The following is an 18,856-nucleotide window of genomic DNA, read 5'->3' as shown; positions in this document are numbered from 1 at the left end:
AGGGGAGCTGGGAAAGGATAGCCTGATGCTTCCTTGGCCTGCTTGATCTGCACTAACAGTTCCTGCTTAAGCACGGTTAGTGTACAGTTGCCAACATGAAGGGCTTTTGTATTGCATGATGGACTTTCCCAGAACAGCACCGCAGCGTACAGAGCTTTTATAGTGGGGAATGGAGGCTGACTTCGAAGGGTGAATCATTTAAGGAGCGCTTGCCAAGTGCTGTGCTCCCACTCTCGCTGAAATGAAAGGAGTTCCGGTGCTTTGTGTCAAGAGAGGCATCAAATACCAGTACAATGAAGAGCAATGCTGGGAAGGCAGTATGTGGAAACAGCAGAACTGTAAGTGGCATGTGAATGTCAACATTAAATGGAAAACATTATGCTACATTACTGGTATGGTACTATAATCTTACACAAATTATGTCCATGTTCTGCTGTCATGGTGAGTTTACAGCGTACTCCGTGAAACAACGTGTTCTCTGTCTGGAACTGATTAACCGACTCTAGCTAGGTGTCGACAGCTTCTCAGCATCATGTCAGTATAGGGATTTCCAGAAGTGTTGCACGGCTAGCCTGGAAGGTCATACAACTCTCACTGCCTAAAGTTGACACCAATGGGAATGCTATAACCTTCTGCAGACCCCAAAATCACATCAAAATTACAACGAAAAACAAGACTTTGCTTAGCCGAGATACATAATAAACATCAAACGTAACATCATGTACTAGCTATACTTCATTTTGTGTGTTGCATTTTGAAATGTGTTAGTTACTTTTGCAAGGTGGTGCGTCATTAAGAACTGAATTGAGAATATTTTAAATCCCTGAATTGTAACTGAGAACTAAGCTGCAAACAGGATGCATAATTATTCCACAATAATGGCAATCACACCGTGGATGGACACGCTCTCTCTCATTTCATTCAAATGCACCTGGTGCCATCTTGCTCCTCAGTTATTGACTGTATTTAGCGTAAAATGAAGGACTTCAGTATTAAAGTCAGCGTGAAACGGAAGTTGCAAAAGTCTTTTCTTCTCTATTGTGACATATATCTGGGTATAACAGCTTCTCACACAAATAAAACAACAACAAAAAAACTGTAGGGCAGGACTTGATTTTGTCTGACGGAAAGTGATTGGAAACTGATCTCATGTGAGTAGCGAGACCTTTTGTTTCAATTTAGAATAAATTAATTCTGAAACTTATGTTTACATAACCGTTAAATAAAGTGTTTGGGTTGCTGTGCGCGTTTATAATGTCACAAGCTTCAAATCAGAATTGATTTTTTGACATGCGCTCACTGCACAAACATATAGTTCCCTACTGTTTGTACATACTAATAATCATTATCCTACATTGCTTCTTTTCTTTGTTTTAAAGAGCAGACTTAATATTTATCATGGAGCTTTGTCCTGTGCTGCTTATATTTATGAAGCAGTAAAAACGCCCTTTGCCGAGCCCAAAGCAAAGCATCTGTGGATGAGAGTCTAAAACAAGGACTGATGGGACGTTGTCCTGCTCCACTTCACATACGATGAGTGGAAGGAGAATCTTAGAATGACTCGACAGTCATTTATGACACTTCATTCCACAACAACTGCTCGTTCTGTGCGTCATTATGCCATTTCTACATCATTGCACATGCACGGTACTTTCCAGTTTGGGTTTTCAATCAGATCAAGTGTTCATACCGATTGACGTAGTTACATGTGACTTTTTTATTTAGACTTTGCTACTAGTCCGATTACAATCGAATTATTAGGGTCCATGTAAACGCAGCTAGTGAGAGAAGAGATGTCACTGCAAGAGGGAGGGGAAGTTATTTTAATGAAATATTATGAGGGCACATGAATTTATAATAATAATAATAATCTGCACGGATGAATAAATACAGAAATATTCCATAAAAAAATAAGAATTGTCAAGTTTGATTTCATGGTGACTTCAAATGTTTCTGTACATTATCCCTTTGAGGCTCGGAGCTGCTTGCTAGGAACTGTTTTTCTTCGCAGACGTTTTGCATTTTATGAGCTAATAAAATATTTTATCTTCAACATTTCATGTCTAATTGTTTACTTATGTGGCAAGTAACTGTGTAATAAGCTTATTACATGGCTACATTAACTGGATTGATGCACATTATCCCTTACATAAACTAAAGCAAAGTTAGTCAAAACAAAGTTTAGTAGATTTCGATAGGCTATAACAAACAATTGTTATAACAAAAAAAGCACTCCAGAGAGGCAGAGAAACAACAAATTTATACGGCTACTCATCCTTATTTATACTGTAGCCGTGCTTTCTGAAATTGTTTGATGTCCTGTTTCTCATGGCCACCCCATCATTTAGGCAATTTCATCCCAGCCAACTCAAGCAGCATAGCTGGCTATTACACTTTGTGTCACCCCCACCACAACCCAGTCCCATTTGTTTCACAAGGGCCACTGAACACTAAATAGCAATTGCCTGATATTGCCAAGGACTTTATCAACAAACTCCAAATTTTACATTTCCATGACAATAACAGCTTTTGTTTTCCAACCTTGTGCATTTTTATTTCCCCTGACAAGATTAAATTACTACTGCAGAGGTTCAGATATTCTGCAACAGAACACTGTTGAAACAGATACTGAGATACAGAACAAAAGTGTTTCAGCATAGGAGAGAGTAAAGGGTGCTCCGAGTGTTCAGTCGCTTAGTTTCTCTGTTCTCCTCCTGCATAAAGCCTAATGATGTGGAGGTAATGCAAAGTCAACTCACATCAGAGGACAAGAGAGTGCCAAATAAGTGTGAATAAACTAGCTGGGAAAAGTGGTAGTTTCCTCACTCCTTTAAGCATACTGCCTCCTACTTACTAATTCTGCATGTTTACATCTTGCTCTGTTTTATAGTGAGAAAATCCCACCAAATAGGAGTAATTTGGTAGGCTTTTGTATCATCACACCTATAACATGCTACTGCTTTTGAAATGACCTACAGTGAGATGCATTTTGGATGCCAGTGTTCTGGTGTTTCACCAGGCTTCTTAAAGGAATAGTCCATCCAAAAATGACAATTCTGAGGCAACCGAATTGTAAATTGATTGTATTTTTAATCATTGGAACTCAATGGGAACCAAAACTGTTTGGTTTACCCAACACTCTTCAAATCATCCTCTTCAATGTTCCACAAAAGAAAGAAAGTCAGACGTTTGGAACGACATGAGGGTGAAAGTAAATTAACATTTTTAGGTGGACTATCCCTTTAGCCCCGCAAAACTTAGAAAAAGAAAAAAAAAACCTGGAAACCTCCAGAAAGCATTCAGGCCGGGTGAAATGGATCTCTCAAACGTTTACATTTCCCTGTCCTCACCTATTTGTTGACATTTCAGGCCATTCTGAAGCAAGACATCTGCATTTATGAGCAGAGGGAGACGCACCTGCAAACCCAATCATCTGCAGCAGCTCTGCTATAGAAAATATAGAACGTTTGACCCCTGCATCACCCTGTCTTTGTATTTGTTTTATTGGCACTGAGGCATACGAGGGCACTTCAGGCAAATAAGGGGCAATAGTCCCAAGAGAGAGGAAGCCCTGCAGCATTCAATAAGCCATTTAATCGAGTGGAGAGCAGACATCAATACAGGTAAAACCCAGCAGGATGCTCAGCAGGAAAACGGACAGAGGAGAGGTAGTTTTCATGAGGACTCAGTATGTTTCACACAGGGAACACACAACCACGCTCCACACCCCAATAGAGCACAGCTGCGTTTTATAAAGGCAGACCGTTACATGAAGAACCCCTGGCTGTTTCAGCTTTTATTTTATAAATATATTCTTAGTGATGCCATGAAGACTATATTTTACTACTTTAAAGTGTGGGATTTCAAAAACATCAAAATTCTAAATTCCAGGATGGTGTGCTAAGGCAAGTTGGACCTAAACGGCAGAACAAAAGCCCTCCAGGACTGAGTTTGGACACCCCTGATCTAAGTTGACATAAATGATTAATGCAACACGCAGCAGATCCAACAAATTCAAACTCCCACCTCCTAAACTATAAATGTAAAATATTAATCATTATTTAGGGTTTTATGCATTATAATTTAGATTCAATAGTCCTATAAGTTCAATTACTGACCAGACAAAACTAAAGATGTAGTTGATGGTTCTGTAAGGGGCAAAAATGATAAAAGAATCATAAGCGCAACTATACAGTGGAGACATTTCCTTTATTGTTACCATATCTCCACCACATTAAAACAAACATATGTAAATAATTAAACTAAATTTGCCCAGACAAAACTAAAAAGTTATATTTAATGTGCTGAACATTTCCGGTACATTTCTAGAAACTTTCCAAACGTTTCTGAAAAATTTCTAAAAAATCCTGGAAAGTTTCCAAAGATTTTGGAAAGTTTCTTGAAACTTTGCAACCCTAATCTTTAATCTTCTGGCTGTTGATAAGGAAATGCTAATAAAACCGCGACCTACTACTCCCAGACACCCAGAATGTAGCCTGCCTTGTCTCAGTGTCTATGTCATAAATCCCCATGTAGGTGGGGAACTGATTCCCCACTTGGCCTGTTTCTCAGCCATAGAACTCATCCGTCAATCAATGTATAAAAGCTTTCCAAAAGGGAATAAGGAGCACCCTCAGATTTAGAGCACTCTGCCGTAACTCTCTGTTCTCAAAACCACAGAGTGAGAGAGTCTGGGGGAAAAGTAGCAAGCATGTTATTTTAATTACTGTGGTGTTTACCACCTTTTTCCGGTTCCCTGAGGGAAGCTCTAACCAGGATTTGGGGTTTTGCGCTTTTGTTAGTTTGACATGACTTACCAGTGACATTGAATTTTGGAAGGTTTAAGTTTTCTTTCCTTTTCGTTTACAACAAATCTCTAACAAATGCTTTAATATTAGTTAATTCAATTAAGTGTACCCTTCATTCACACTCTCAACAAATCAATCGCTTCAGAAAACTAAAACTTTAATTCTGACTTCATCTGGTGCTCTTAAACCTTTGCTGTCACCATCTGTTGTGCACACCTTTGACAGTGCATCTCCGCTCTTTTTATTAGGGTCCTTCTTATGGTGAAGTAGGGAACAACATTGCCACCTAGAGGACGATCCAAGTCAGCATCCAGCATCTCAGGCCAGATTCACACAACCCGATACCCTCACAAACATTTCTCCTCGGTAACCCGAGGCACATTTAAAAAGTCATTTCATTGCAACCCCTCCCCCAAATAAAACACACTCAACTGCTACTACAGTCACATCAGCAGCACCTCACATAGGCTGCATCCCTGAACCAAGCGATTTGCATTGCCCATAGAGTTTGATGAAGTGTAGCAGCATTTATTATAGTTCACTGAGCACTAACCATGAACATTCAGAACTATATCTCCCCATGCAAGATCCAGAGGATCAGAGACTGGAAGATAGCATGCATCCACAAGGGCAGAGGAAAAAGAGGGAGGAAAACAAGTAGGATGTGAGAGAAAATACCAACCCCACTGGTTTTTTTCTTCTTCAAATAGCATTTTTATTTTATCCACTTGTTGTTAACGAATGAAGCAGATTAAATTAGCACATCCTACCTGAATAGATGGGAGCCAGTCGAAATATATCTGAAAGCCGGCTGTTCACAGGCTCATATGGAGAATCCTCAAGTAAATCATTCCCTGTAATATTAACAAATGAAATGTTAATAAATACCAATAATCAAATGCTATATGAATTATTTATTCTGTCTTAAATGAACTCTTAATATCATTATTAAGCTGCAATCTGTCCTTTATACTTGTTATTATTTGGGTCATTGATTCATGGGACTGGTTTACATTTCCGGAGCCAGTTTCTGGTTGATTAGCTACACTGGTCAGTTGAGTTGAAGCCCCCCTCAATGGACACACACACACACACACACACACACACACACACACACACACACACACACACACACACACACACACACACACACACACACACACTAACATAAAGCATCAGATGACCTCACACTCCATAAACTTTAATGGACACACTTCAGAGAGGCATTTGAAAACTTTACAGTGACCCTATCTGATAACAGAACCCAGAAAAGCAACTCTTGGCTTAAGTATTACAAATAAACAATGTCAGAAAAAATATATATACATGTGAATAACTTCAAACTGCAATCTGAAGCTAAATATGGTCACAGCTTTATGATGAATGATTAAAGTGTATCCGCGCACCCTGTAAATGTTGATAGATCCCCCAGTAGATGCGCAGGCAGTTCTTTTCTTTCTTCATGCCTCTTTTACAGCGGCAGTTATACAAAGGGCTTTGCTTTAAAGCGTCCAAGGCAAGCCGACATTCATCCTTCGCCTCCATTCCAGTCACCATACTGAAGTTGGTCTCCCTCCCCGCCACGCACTGCCTCATAGTTCGATACTTTGTGCTGCATCCCGGCTCCTTCAAACACAGCTCGTTCGCCTTCACACAGTCCAGCCGGTTTGAACTAGTAAAGTAAGACTCCTCGGCATATATCAGCACATCTAAGGAGGACGACAATAGAAATAATCATATCACGGACAGGATAGCGTTTTTTAAAAAATGCCAAGAACTAGCAAAAATCGACAACAACAACTGTCACTAATAAATGTATAGGGCCTATTTAATTGGTAAATGTGTAGGATATTATTTTATTTTTGCTGCATTGTTTAGTGTATGGAAACATTTGCAAGTTAATATTGTTCAAGAATATAAACGGATTTAATAAACTTTAGGTGCTTTAGAGATTCAAATATTAACAAGAAGATTTAAGAAGACTTAAGTGGAAAGTAGGCTATGACAGAGCTGATTCTCAAGCTAAAATATGCCCTAGTTATGAGACAATTGTAAGTGCATAGGCTAAAATATAGTTATAGCCTATATTTTACGTGATCAAAAAGAGCACAGTGTAAAAAAAAATATTTTTTGATGGTAACATTCGAGTTTTAAACTTAACTACAATAGCCTACTGCGCGTCTATGTACCAGGCTATTGAATTTACCAATCAATCACTGAATATGTAAAACCACATTCGAACTCACCCAACAGTGGTAAAATGATGTAAATCGCGGAGATGATCATTGCGCCGTGGGTAAGTTGCTTCAAACACGCAATATATAGTTTTGACGAAGAAAAGAATAATCCTTCTCATTCAGGTCCATTGAAACATCGTTGGTCACAATTTACATCCAGAGTAGGCTACATAAGAAACAAATGTCCCGTAACCTGGTCCAAAACTGTCACTAACCGATGTGTAAAGGTTTCTTAGATTAAGACAACAAACAAGCAGAAAATGAGTCGCAAGGCAGCAGAATAAAACTCCAGCTCTCAAGATATGCTCGTGCGACTGAGCGCGCGACAGCACTGTGGCATTCAGTTGCTCTGTAACCCAAACCAAAAACCTCACGCGACTCAGTGTGCACGCTCAGCGTTTCTGCGTAAAACACGGCAACAGGACAAAGACGTCTCGTTTTGCTCTCCACAATTTATGATGTTACTGCTCTATGTTACTATAACAGTGTGTAATATACGTAATGCACGTTTTTTCTTTCTTTTCACGTCAGTTATTGAGTGGGTCTTCAGTAGTGCACGTTGCTTTCATCCTTTCCTCATCAACTGATCTGAGTCTGTCTTTGAAATTGCATTGCAGACGCTGAAATTGCTTTTGTTTCCCTGACTTGTATTTGTAGTTGGACACTCTGGTCTTGTTAGAACTGGGAAGATTCCATAACCAGTGAAATCAAGAAATTATTTACGAGTATTAAACTGCTCCGTGTACCAAAGTCTCAGTACGTGTAAATATCTAAGGGAACATGAAATAAATTGGCATGCTATGCCATTTTTTTTTTTGTACTTTAACAGAATGGCAATATATTGAATAGTTATGACATGGCTTTCCTTGAGTATAAACAGCCTTCTTGTCACAAAGTTTTGTTTGCGATCTCGTTCATTGCGTACTGTAAAGACTGGTGGAGGTCGCCATCTGTTGGTACGTAGGCTATATGCATCTAGCTAACGAATTATTACTAGACCAGTGGTTCTCAGCCTTTGTAACTTTGGGTCCTTTATTGTCAAAGTCAATATTAGATGGTCATCAAAACAAGCTATGACTTTAATACACTTTTGTACTATCTTTTTTCAAACGTTTTTAGTAATACAAACCAGTGTTAACTGGCTGAAACTAAAGCTAAAACCATTTTATTTTCATTATTGGTTACTGTGGAAATTCTTTGTAACACCCTAGTTCACCTAGCATGGGCACCCTGACTGGTCTGCGGCTATACATCCCCATACACAACAAACTGTGATGCACTGTGTATTCTGACACCTTTCTATCAGAACCAGCATTATGAGCAATTTGAGCTACAGTAGCTCGTCTGTTTGAGCGGACCACACAGGCCAGCCTTCGCTCCCCACGTACATCAATGAGCCTTGGCCGCCCATGACCCAGTCGCCGGATCACCTTCCTTGGACCACTTTTGATAGATACTGACCACTGCAGACCAGAAACACCTCACAAGAGCTGCAGTTTTGGAGATGCTCTGACCCAGTCGTCTAGCCATCACAATTTGGCCCTTGTCATATATGTGAAAAATGTTCACATATATGTATATATGTGTGTGTGTTTTAAAATGTGTTTTAAATTATTTATATATAATTTGTTTAAAACATTTTAAGACGTCACTCCCCAGTTGAGAACCACTGGGATATCCTATTCTGAAGACACAGGCTGGTGGATTACATGCTACTTATTCTGATGTCTTGTTAATGCATTTTACAATGTAATTTATAGGTAACTTGGTTAAACATAGATCAATTTCTCTTTATCAATGAGATGAATTTTTACGAGAGAAAAAAAAATCTAAACTCTTTGATGTGATCCTTATGTCCATAGTTCATTAAGGGTCAATTATTTTGACCAAATCTATCGACAACTGTTCAATCAATAGGCATGCTTCTTGTCTGGTTTAAATGCATTTCTCAATTAACCTGAGCTCATTTTATTTTAATAAACATAAGTGGAGAAATGGGTTTCTACAGGCCATTGTGACAAGCAGGGTTCAAATCATTTAAAATATTGCCCTCCCCTTATCTCTCTCTCTCTCTCTCTCTCTCTCTCTCTCTCTCTCTCTCTCTCTCTCTCTCTCTCTCTCTCTCTCTCTCTCTCTCTCTCTCTCTCTCTCTCTCTCTCTCTCTCTCTCTCTCTCAATGGGAATTATCTGAATTGTAATAACTAAATCGATTTGTACCAGGCCTGGCTCCAGCTCTAATATTTAAGGTGGGTCAGATTCAGACAGTTGGGGTGGTGGGTGTTGGGAGCATGGAAAACTGGAAAAGTCTGAAAAACATAAAGAACTTAAATCAATATGGACTATTCATTTAGCAAATTAATGTCAAAATGATATAGTCACTGTCATATAAACTAGAACACTTTAATGTGCTGCATGGCACCAGATCAAAACCATCCTTTCCAGCAGTCCCTGGGAAACTGGAGAAAGTAAAGAATGACATGACAAACACTGCAGGACCAAATGGCACCAAATTAAACTTATTGATTGCTGACTGTGCTTACAAACGCCAAACAATACGGAGACTGGCAGGTTAAATTGCACTTCAAAGTAGGCTGGTGATGAATGAAACTGTTAGTTGAGGAGGCTACACGACTGAGCTATCCCATGATGTGCTCACACATTTCTCACATGTGGTGCATGGTACACCTCTGCCAGTGTATCATCGGTTTGTAAGGTATATGTGAGGCTATTTATCAGACAGCCACTGCCTGGAAGTTGATGCCACTGTTTGTATCCACTCCAGGAAGTACCAAAAACAGATTCCTCGTTTTTGCCATCTTCAAAGGCAGCACAGAAAGTGCAACTGATGTGGCATATATGAAAAGATGCATTTAAACAAACTGTTTAACACTGCACACAGAATAATATGCTACTAGAAATATCTGTTTGTTCATGTGACATATTCACCTAAAATTCCACTTAATTACAACAACAACAAAAAAAGACAAGGAAAAAGAAAAGTAACACATTGATGTAAAATGTGCTTTAATAATCTTGTTTTATTTAGGCCTACACACTGTAGATAGAAAGGCCTGGTTAGATTTGGACAAAATGAGGGTAAGTAAATAATGACAGAATTCTACTTCCTACCATAAGAATATTTTCTTGTCTTAAATGAAGCAGCATTTAAAACGCGGACTAGATGAGAAAACAATCACTTACGTCGTTGCTGCCAATGCTGCGCGTGCATTTGCAGTAACAATTGGCAGGATTGCGCATGCGCACGTCGCGTGCATACTCGGAGAGGTTTTTTCTTCTACTTAAAACGCGTTATAGTTATTCCCCGAAATAAACTAGCAACCAAGCTTTCCTCATCTTCTGACCGCTACTTAACTAATTTAGGCAGTTTCCTTCATTTTGGTATTTGGTATTTAAGGATAAAAAATGAGCCTGGAATCTCTTTTCGAGCAAATTTTATTGACAGAGCAGCAGGTGTCGGAAAATATCAAGCAGCTTCATGAAGGTAACGTAACGCTGAGTAGGCCTGATATGAGCTCGCGAGAGTTTTTGAACAAAGAAAATACACAGACAACAATATATATATACATGTTATAGTTATTTTACATAAAATATGAAAATATTTTGTAAGTTTGTAAAAAAATACTTTCGTAGAGTAAGAAAAAGTTAATAATGTTCGGTTCTTTGCTCATTCAGTCAAAGCTGCCATCAAGAGTGTACAGGACAAAATAAATTCCTCTCGTGAAAAACTGGAGAAAGCACATCACGACCTGGATGCTAAGGTTTGGACTATTATTACTCGGTGTTTTAAACACACACACACACACACACACACACACACACACACACACACACACACACACACACACACACACACACACACACACACACACTAGCAGATTAGAAAATATTAATTCCCATGTATTTTTTTCTTAAGTGTTATCTTAATATATAGGCCTACCTCAGATAGAAATATTGCTACACAGCAGAGAACATCCACTGTCACTCACTTTAAAGTTTATCTGTGCAGAAAGCTGATATGCAGTATTAATGTCCTTTTGGCGCTGTGAAAAGACATTCTGTTTCATGATTAAAACACTTCATCTAATGGACAGGATACATTAAAACGGAGTGGATCAATTCAAAGCGGTACTGCAAAATCAATCTCGTTTCTTTCAGATTACATTAGTATTATTGTTGAAAAACCTTTAAAAATACAATTATCCTTGCAAACATATGGCACACAGTTTGCTTGATACCAATGTCAGTCAATGAGCAATTGAATCGTTTGATTAAAGAGGTCACTCATTTCATGAATACTGAGGTCAATTGATTGAGGCAGTCTATAGGATTCTGAAATGCAGATTACTTCAGATGTCAGCCATTCACTTCAACTGATCATCAAGTAGTACATTTTATTTAGCATTTTCAAAGTTTTTCAATTAATCCTTTCAGCATTGTTGCAATTTTAGAACATTTAATACCGACTCCTTGAATGACCTCAGTGATCCACCTGAGGTGGTGAATGTCATGAAAGACGTGTCTAATTTTCTGCCTAATAGGATGTTTGGTCAGACCAACTTGTCCCGTGTAATTATGAAGCATAATTTGCTTGCATTCTTTGAAGCCAGGTAGAGAGTAATTACCTGAAGGATCCTTGATGTCTTTTACAGTTGACTGAGCTGGTAAAAGGAGAGAAGCAGGGACTTGAATTCAAAAGGCAATTCTATGCCAATTACAAAATGACCTACAAATAAATGACATAGGCTTACCTTAACAAACAGCATTGAAGCCACTGATCCCTCAGATGAGCAACATGCTGTGCTGCCGCAATGTTTTTGTGCAGCCAGTTATAAAACTTCACTGCTGTGAATAAACAGTTGAGGGACACTTTTCAGACCATCTGAATAATACACTGGTCAAATTCATGATTCATTTGTGACCATAGGCTCAGCTCCTGTCTGAAAACAAAATGCTGCTTGTTTTGATGACAAAGCGACAAGATCAAATGGAAAGGCAGAGAGATGAAGTCCTGGAACTGCAGAGACATCTCAAAGAAACCCTGGTACATACTTCCACATTGAAGAATATTGAAGTTATTTGCATTCCATTTTTTTGGAAAGGCTATTGTCTCTTCATCACACACTCCATTAAAGCACAAGTTAAGCCTGAAACAATATTATTACAATTATGTAGCTAGTTGCCATCATGTGGACTGATAAAAAAGACGTCATTGGCCATTGAAGATTTCAGAGCTGTGCATTATCCGTCATCTAATACACTGCACATGCTGAAGTGTTAAAAGTGCTTTTGTACTCTGTTTGTAATCTGCATAATAGTATTTCCATTGTTTAAAAATTCAGGACAGAATGAAAAGAGAATACTGTGAAGAAAGGGAGAAATTCTTGATGGAGATGATAACTTTCAACAATAAATTCAACCTAATCAGCAACAGAAATGCTGTTTTTCACACCCAAACCCGCTCTAAGATCCAGAGTCTGGAGTTGGAAGCTGAAGCTCTACACAAAGGTAAGTGTTTTATTGTTGAAAATCAGACAAAAGTATTTAATTCACTGTGCATCAATGCATTACAAACAAACTACTCTACATTAGTCAAATCTAAATCAATTGAATAATGTTCTTTAAGTTTTTTATGTTTTTGAAAGTCTCACCAAAGTGACATCGATTTGGTCAACAATGCAGATAATGTGAAATATTATGTTGAGTGTTGAAATTAGGGATGCACCGATCCACATTTTTTCACTTCCGATCCCGATACCTGAATTTGGATATCGGCCGATACCGATACTATTCCGATACCAGAGCTGTGTTTGCTTTAATATTATTATTATCATTATTGTTGATTTTATATGATGCTGACATAAACTCCACTCAACAGGCAAGTATGATATGAACATAATAGTGACCCAAATTATCACGGTTATCAATTTATATTTGAAAATCAACAAACAAAAAATAAATCAAGCAGCTCTAAGCACTTTTTTAAACTAGATTCTGTGTGATTTCCTTCCTTATAATGGCCGTCGTCAATGGCAACGCATAATGCATAAATCTCTAATATATCTGTAAATATATTCTCAAGCAATATTCTCATCAGTGTTCTATCAGCTATGACACATTTAAATCTAGCATACTTTGTGTAAGAGCCCATACAGTATTCTAGTGAAATAAAGCATATATTTTCATATGATTTGACAGTTTATTTGATTAAATATCAAAAATCCAAAAGGTGTGCATCATACCTAACACCTAGATGAACACTTTACAGTCAGTTTTATGACTAAGTCATTCTCTTCAAATGCCATTTAAGTTAGAAACGTGTATAGCCTACCAATGTTGTATGTAACTTTAGAGACGGTCCCTAGATTCGCGAACGTCAAGCCAACCTAATGCCAGTCATATAAGGGCGTTTTCACACCTGAAAGTCCGCACCAAGGTCCGAACCGAAGTTCACGTTTTGATACATTTGATACTTTCGGTTAGTTTTGGTTTGGTTTCACATTGCAATTATGCAAGCGCACTAAAGAACTTTACATGACAGACTTGCGTCCACTCGTCATCATCTATGTGGGCTGCATCTGGACATTGATTGGTTTGTAAACGGACGTGCGTCTGACGTCAGCGTCTTTGACAAGAGTAAATGAACGGGCGCATATCGTTGCCACTATTGAACACAAGATATTTTACATAAAAAAAATTTACATATAGTCCACAAGACAAAAAATAGCTGAATTTATTAAAATAACCCTGATAAAAAGTTTATGAACCATTGATTCTCAGTGCTGTGTGTCGTTCCCTGGATGATCCACAGCTGTATTTTTTGTTTTGTGATGGTTGTTCATGAGTCCCTTGTTTGTCCTGAGCAGTTAAACTGCCCAATGTTCTTCAAAAAAATCTTCCAGGTCTTGCACATTCTTCAGTTTTCCAGCCTCTTTTTTATATTTGAACCCTCTCCAGCAATGACTGTATGATTTTAAGATCATCTTTTCACACTGAGGACAATTGAGTGACTCAAACACAACTATTAAAAAAGGTTCAAGCATTCACTGATGCTCCAGAAGGAAACACAATGCATTAAGAGCCGGGAGGTGAAAACCTATTGAACAGGATGATGTCCAAATTTTTCTTATTTTGTTTAAATATATATATTTTTTTCATTTAGTACTGCCCTTCAGAAGCAACAGAAGATACTTGCATGTTTCCCGGAAGACAAATTAAGTACAATTTACCTTGATTTTCAAATTCAATAGGTTTTCACCTCCCGGCTCTTAATGCATTGTGTTTCCTTCTGGAGCATCAGTGAATGCTTGAACCTTTTTTAATAGTTGTGTTTGAGTCACTCAATTGTCCTCAGTGTGAAAAGATGATCTTAAAATCATACAGTCATTGCTGGAGAGGGTTCAAATATAAAAAAGAGGCTGGAAAACTGAAGAATGTGCAAGACCTGGGAGATTTTTTTGAAGAACATTGGGTAGTTTAACTGCTCAGGACAAACAAGGGACTCATGAACAACCATCACAAAACAAAAAATACAGCTGTGGATCATCCAGGGAACGACACACAGCACTGAGAATCAATGGTTCATAAACTTTTTATCAGGGTTATTTTAATAAATGCAGCTATTTTTTGTCTTGTGGACTATATGTACATTTTTTTAATGTAAAATATCTTCTTCAGGACAGTACTAAATAAAAAATAACATGCATTTTGTATGATCCCGCTTATTTAGTTCAAATTATTCCCATTTTCACAGATTCTGCAAGCGGTTCACATACTTTTTCATGCCACTGTATAGGTTTTTTATTAACTAAACATTTGATTGTATTTTAAAGTTCTGATAATATGCTTTACATTGTTAAATCGCTAACCATCAAATCATTCACCACAAGATTTAACAAACTATTTGAGCCATAATTAGAGTGTTAATGAGCACTGAATGTCTATGAAGCTTTTGTTAACATGCTGTAATTTGACAAATAGGCCTGTAACGTTAGGTTGCTGAAAATGCACCATTGTTTCTCAGGTTTCGATGAAAACAAAGCTTTGTATTTCAGAAGGCATTCACAAAGTTATCATTGAAGTGGTTTTTCAAAGGTCTGTTTGTTGTAGTTCTGTCCGCCTGCCAGCAGGTTACTTGAGTTGTCACCTTTGCTGTTTCTCAGAGATGGACTTGCTGAAACAAAAGAACACTTTGCTGAGCTCCATGGAGGAAAAAAAGAGATCACTAGAAGCTGAGCTCCAGGATGAACAATCCAAGCTTACAGGTGAAACAAGGCTCTGCTCACTTCAGAACTTTCTCTGATATAGTTTAGAAGTATCCATGTGTCAAACAGGCCTCACCCCCTAGTTTTCTGTTCCTCTGCAGACTTAGAGAGAGATCTGAAGGAAGCAGTGGCTTTGACACAGAATTTGGAGACCGAGAGGCTCATGGTCCGCCAGAAACCCTTGACGGACAGCACCTGTATCAGGCAAGAAAGTTAAGACCTATCGTAATGTTAGAGTGTATCTTCATCTACCTAGAGAAACATGATCCATGAGGAGCTTGAGCAAAGAATGCTGAATTTCCCTTCATCCATCTTTCCATCGTCCTCCTCCTGTCACTTCACCATGTGTAAATAATGCAGCATTAGATCCATCCTATTAATTAGGTCTTTGATATGTAGCTTACTATGTCCGGTCCAGAGTTAGATAAACACAACCCATTCAGATCAGCGCCCCACTAGGAAGTGATGATGGAAAGGAGATCGATAGCTGTCCTGTCTCAGGAAGAAAGCGCCTCCAATGGGGTTTGTAAATCATATGTGGGGGTAGTGTGGAGCAAATCTTCCTTGTTAATAGAAAAGACTATATAAGCCCTCAGGATGTGCTGAGGACGAGGCTTTTGGGACAGCGCTGCTAAGCTCAGGATATGTTCATTCCTCTCCTATGTAGTCATGAATCACTCTTAAATACATGCCCCCATCGTGCAGAGGGCGGTTTTTCCCCTGTATTGATCATCTTACATTGAACACTTGTCAGGTGAAATTAATAGTGTCTATTTAAGTGGAATTTATGAGAAAGACTCCATCAGCATACCAAACTTTACTACATGGCAGGGTTGAAGTCATTTATTTTGCACATGTAAAGAAGTTTCTGGTTTTAGGCGTTTTATCAGCCACTTTGGGTTAATCCAAGATTTCTTTAAACCTCAGAGTAGGTTTCCAGTAGTATTTATATAATCATTTTGGGATGCAAGTCACACCAAACCATTATAAACAAATTTTCTTGTAATGCAATTGTATACAACCTAATTGTTCCAAACTGTATTAGTAAATCCTTAAATCAGTTTGAAAAGTGTGCATTTGAAACATTTTATGTTGATTTGCCTTACAGGACAACTCCGGTGAAAAATGAACCTAGGGGTAATTAACACATGGTTACCGAGTAGATCGTTCTCTGGGACGCGTTTTCATGAAAATAGAATGTAAAGAGTTTTATCTCTAAAAACAGATTAGCTTATAACTGGTTATAGCTAGAAGTTATAGCAATCCCTAAAATGGGAACCAAAAGAAAAAACATATATATTAGAGTATGTTTATCTCACTTTTCCGACACACTTCGGGAGCTGATGCTTTAAAGGGCATTGGATGAGGTTTAGATGTTTCAGGCTTATAATAATACTAATAATGCAAATTAAACAAGCGAAGATGACACGAATATATACAAGCAAAATAGGGCATATCTTCGATCTTAGTTAAACACAGAAAAACCATGTTAGAAGAAATAAAGGCCTGCTGACAGGCCTGCTTTTTAAGGTCTCGTCAGCGCTGGAAGGTTTCTTCGATATTAATGCGGGCGCTACCTCTTGCCTGATTGTAACCAGTGTTAATTTTGACAGCAAATTTTGATTTAGTTTTAATCATAGTCTTTTGACTAAAATGCCATTTAGTTTTAGTCATATTTTAGTCACCTGAATAGTTTTTAGTTTTAGTCTAGTTTTAGTCAACTAAATATCATAAGATTAGTCAACTTAATATCATAAGATAACCAGTATTTTAGATTGACACAACTTTCACTCTATGTCGTACATTAACATTTAAAAAATAGTTTTCAAACCAATTAAATAACTTTCAGAAAGTACACAGACTACAGTAATGGTTCTGTGCTCGAGATGGTTGATTTAGTTGTCTAGCCTGTTAACTCCTAGGGCCCTGTCATACACCAGACTAGGTTTTTGCTAGTTTCAGCTTGACACAGTTATCAATTTCACGTCCAGCGCCTCATTGTTTAAATAGCAAATGCACTCGCGCCAATCTGTTCGCCCATGGACGTGCTGCTCTGAAAACGAGGTTTGTTCAGGCACATTGTTGGCGCGTTGCTTTCTGAAATCAACTGAAATCGACTGTGACATTGAACAACAAAAACCTGGTCTAAAGTCAATAGCGTAGTATTTTTTGCATTTTGCGTTAGTAATATGCACCTATAGGCGGGTGCACAATGCGCAAACACTCTGCTTATTACAAACACAGGGACGCGCTGCAGCAGCACAAACATTTTTAAATATTAAAAATAAAAGGATTCCTCTATGGAGAAGCGTTGAGTCTTTCCGCTCGCAAATTCCGCCATTGTGCAAGCGCAACTGGCTTTTAAAAGGAATGGGGTATGAGACTGATTGATTTATTACATGTTACACCTATGATTCATCAAGAGACTAGGTACAACCCTTTTGGACCATGCGCCTGGCGCGTAGACCGTTTTTTTCTGTTGTTAAACTAGCAAAAGTAGATTCGGACGTGCCCTAAGTGCACCTGTGCCATACATTTCAGACCATGTGCTCAGATCGTTAAAATAGGGCCCCTAGACTCCCATGTTCTATTTAGACTGATTCACAAAAAAAAAGGCAACTGTGAATTTAACTTGTTTGTTTTTTTTGCCATTAGTTAGTGGGGTAGAAAGTTGTGGTGATTTTCAGTATATTTATTTTGTGGTGCCCCCCTGTCTTTCTCTCGTTTCATACAATTAATTAATTCACAACTATGTATTTTCCATGGTTTTGCAGTTTCAGAAGCAGCCTTTTTTAATATCGACGCAAAACACAATTTCACATCTCTCAGTGCATTCAAGAGCATTGTCTCTGTTCTTTTATCTCTTATAACAATGTAGTATAAAGTACTAACTTGCTTGAATGATTGAACAAGATTAAATATTTGAAGATCATTACATTAAATTAAACTAATTTTTAAGTCAATTAAAGATTTGAAGATTACAGAGACATTAAAATTGCTAGTGTCATTTTAAGATTGTATTATTTCGCTTTGGGCGTCATGATCCCTGCATAATTCATGATTCCTGCATGAATGTTTCTGTGTGTGTCATTCAGACTCAAGAAAGAGCTGGAGTTATATAAAGAAGAAGAGCTTGAGCTTCTGCGAGAGACCCTCAGCTCTGAGATTCACTCCCTGCGATTGGTAACTATGTGCTTAACAAACACAATGACAGAAAAATGGTCTTTCTCATTGACACTGCTACTGCAATCTCCTTATATCCCCAAAGCTGAGGCACCAAAGAAGTATTTTAAGTGCTTTAATCTGAAAAATTAATGAAAAATGCTATTGAGCTTTCTTGGCCTAGGCACATAATAATAGTGTGCTCTACAATGAAGAAAACTTTTTTTTTTCTTTGCAGAAGTTATCACAGAAGGGCATTTTATGTTGAGGCTGGGTGCTGCAGTCAGACTTCAACGTACGCTTCAAAAACCCTCTGTGTTTTGTAGGCTCATGTTTGGCATTTTGATTGTTGTTTTTAAAGTAACAA

The 18,856-nt window shown here is 38.1% G+C and overlaps 2 protein-coding genes and 1 long non-coding RNA gene across 4 annotated transcripts in view; 2 read left to right on the top strand and 1 right to left on the bottom strand.

Moving 5' to 3' along the window:
• The window catches only part of gfra1a (gdnf family receptor alpha 1a), an 85,787-nt gene extending 78,120 nt beyond the window's left edge, over positions 1–7,667 (bottom strand). The window contains exons 1-3 of one of the 2 annotated variants that reach the window (XM_079842084.1): positions 7,055–7,667; positions 6,215–6,517; positions 5,579–5,662 (exon numbers count right to left, since the gene is read on the bottom strand). In XM_079842084.1, the coding sequence (XP_079698210.1) occupies positions 5,579–5,662; positions 6,215–6,517; positions 7,055–7,094 (427 nt within the window). In that variant the 5' untranslated portion in view covers positions 7,095–7,667. The remainder of the gene's footprint in view (positions 1–5,578; positions 5,663–6,214; positions 6,518–7,054) is intronic. The other variant, XM_079842083.1, reaches the window with a different exon arrangement.
• LOC307142248 overlaps positions 1–18,856 on the top strand; it is a 673,051-nt gene that overhangs the window by 622,545 nt on the left and 31,650 nt on the right. The gene's annotated exons all lie outside the window — the stretch shown is intronic.
• On the top strand, positions 10,469–18,757 carry LOC307142539 (coiled-coil domain-containing protein 172-like; the record flags this gene model as incomplete). The annotated part of the gene is made up of 8 exons (XM_079843508.1): positions 10,469–10,547; positions 10,739–10,824; positions 11,991–12,107; positions 12,406–12,571; positions 15,226–15,327; positions 15,429–15,531; positions 18,423–18,510; positions 18,728–18,757. 8 exons carry the CDS (start codon positions 10,469–10,471, stop codon positions 18,755–18,757), a joined length of 771 nt encoding a protein of 256 aa, XP_079699634.1.

This window comes from Gobio gobio (assembly GCF_949357685.1).
Source record: "Gobio gobio genome assembly, chromosome: 18".
Classification (NCBI taxonomy): domain Eukaryota; kingdom Metazoa; phylum Chordata; class Actinopteri; order Cypriniformes; family Gobionidae; genus Gobio; species Gobio gobio.
This window is presented reverse-complemented; position numbering and strand designations above follow the sequence as displayed.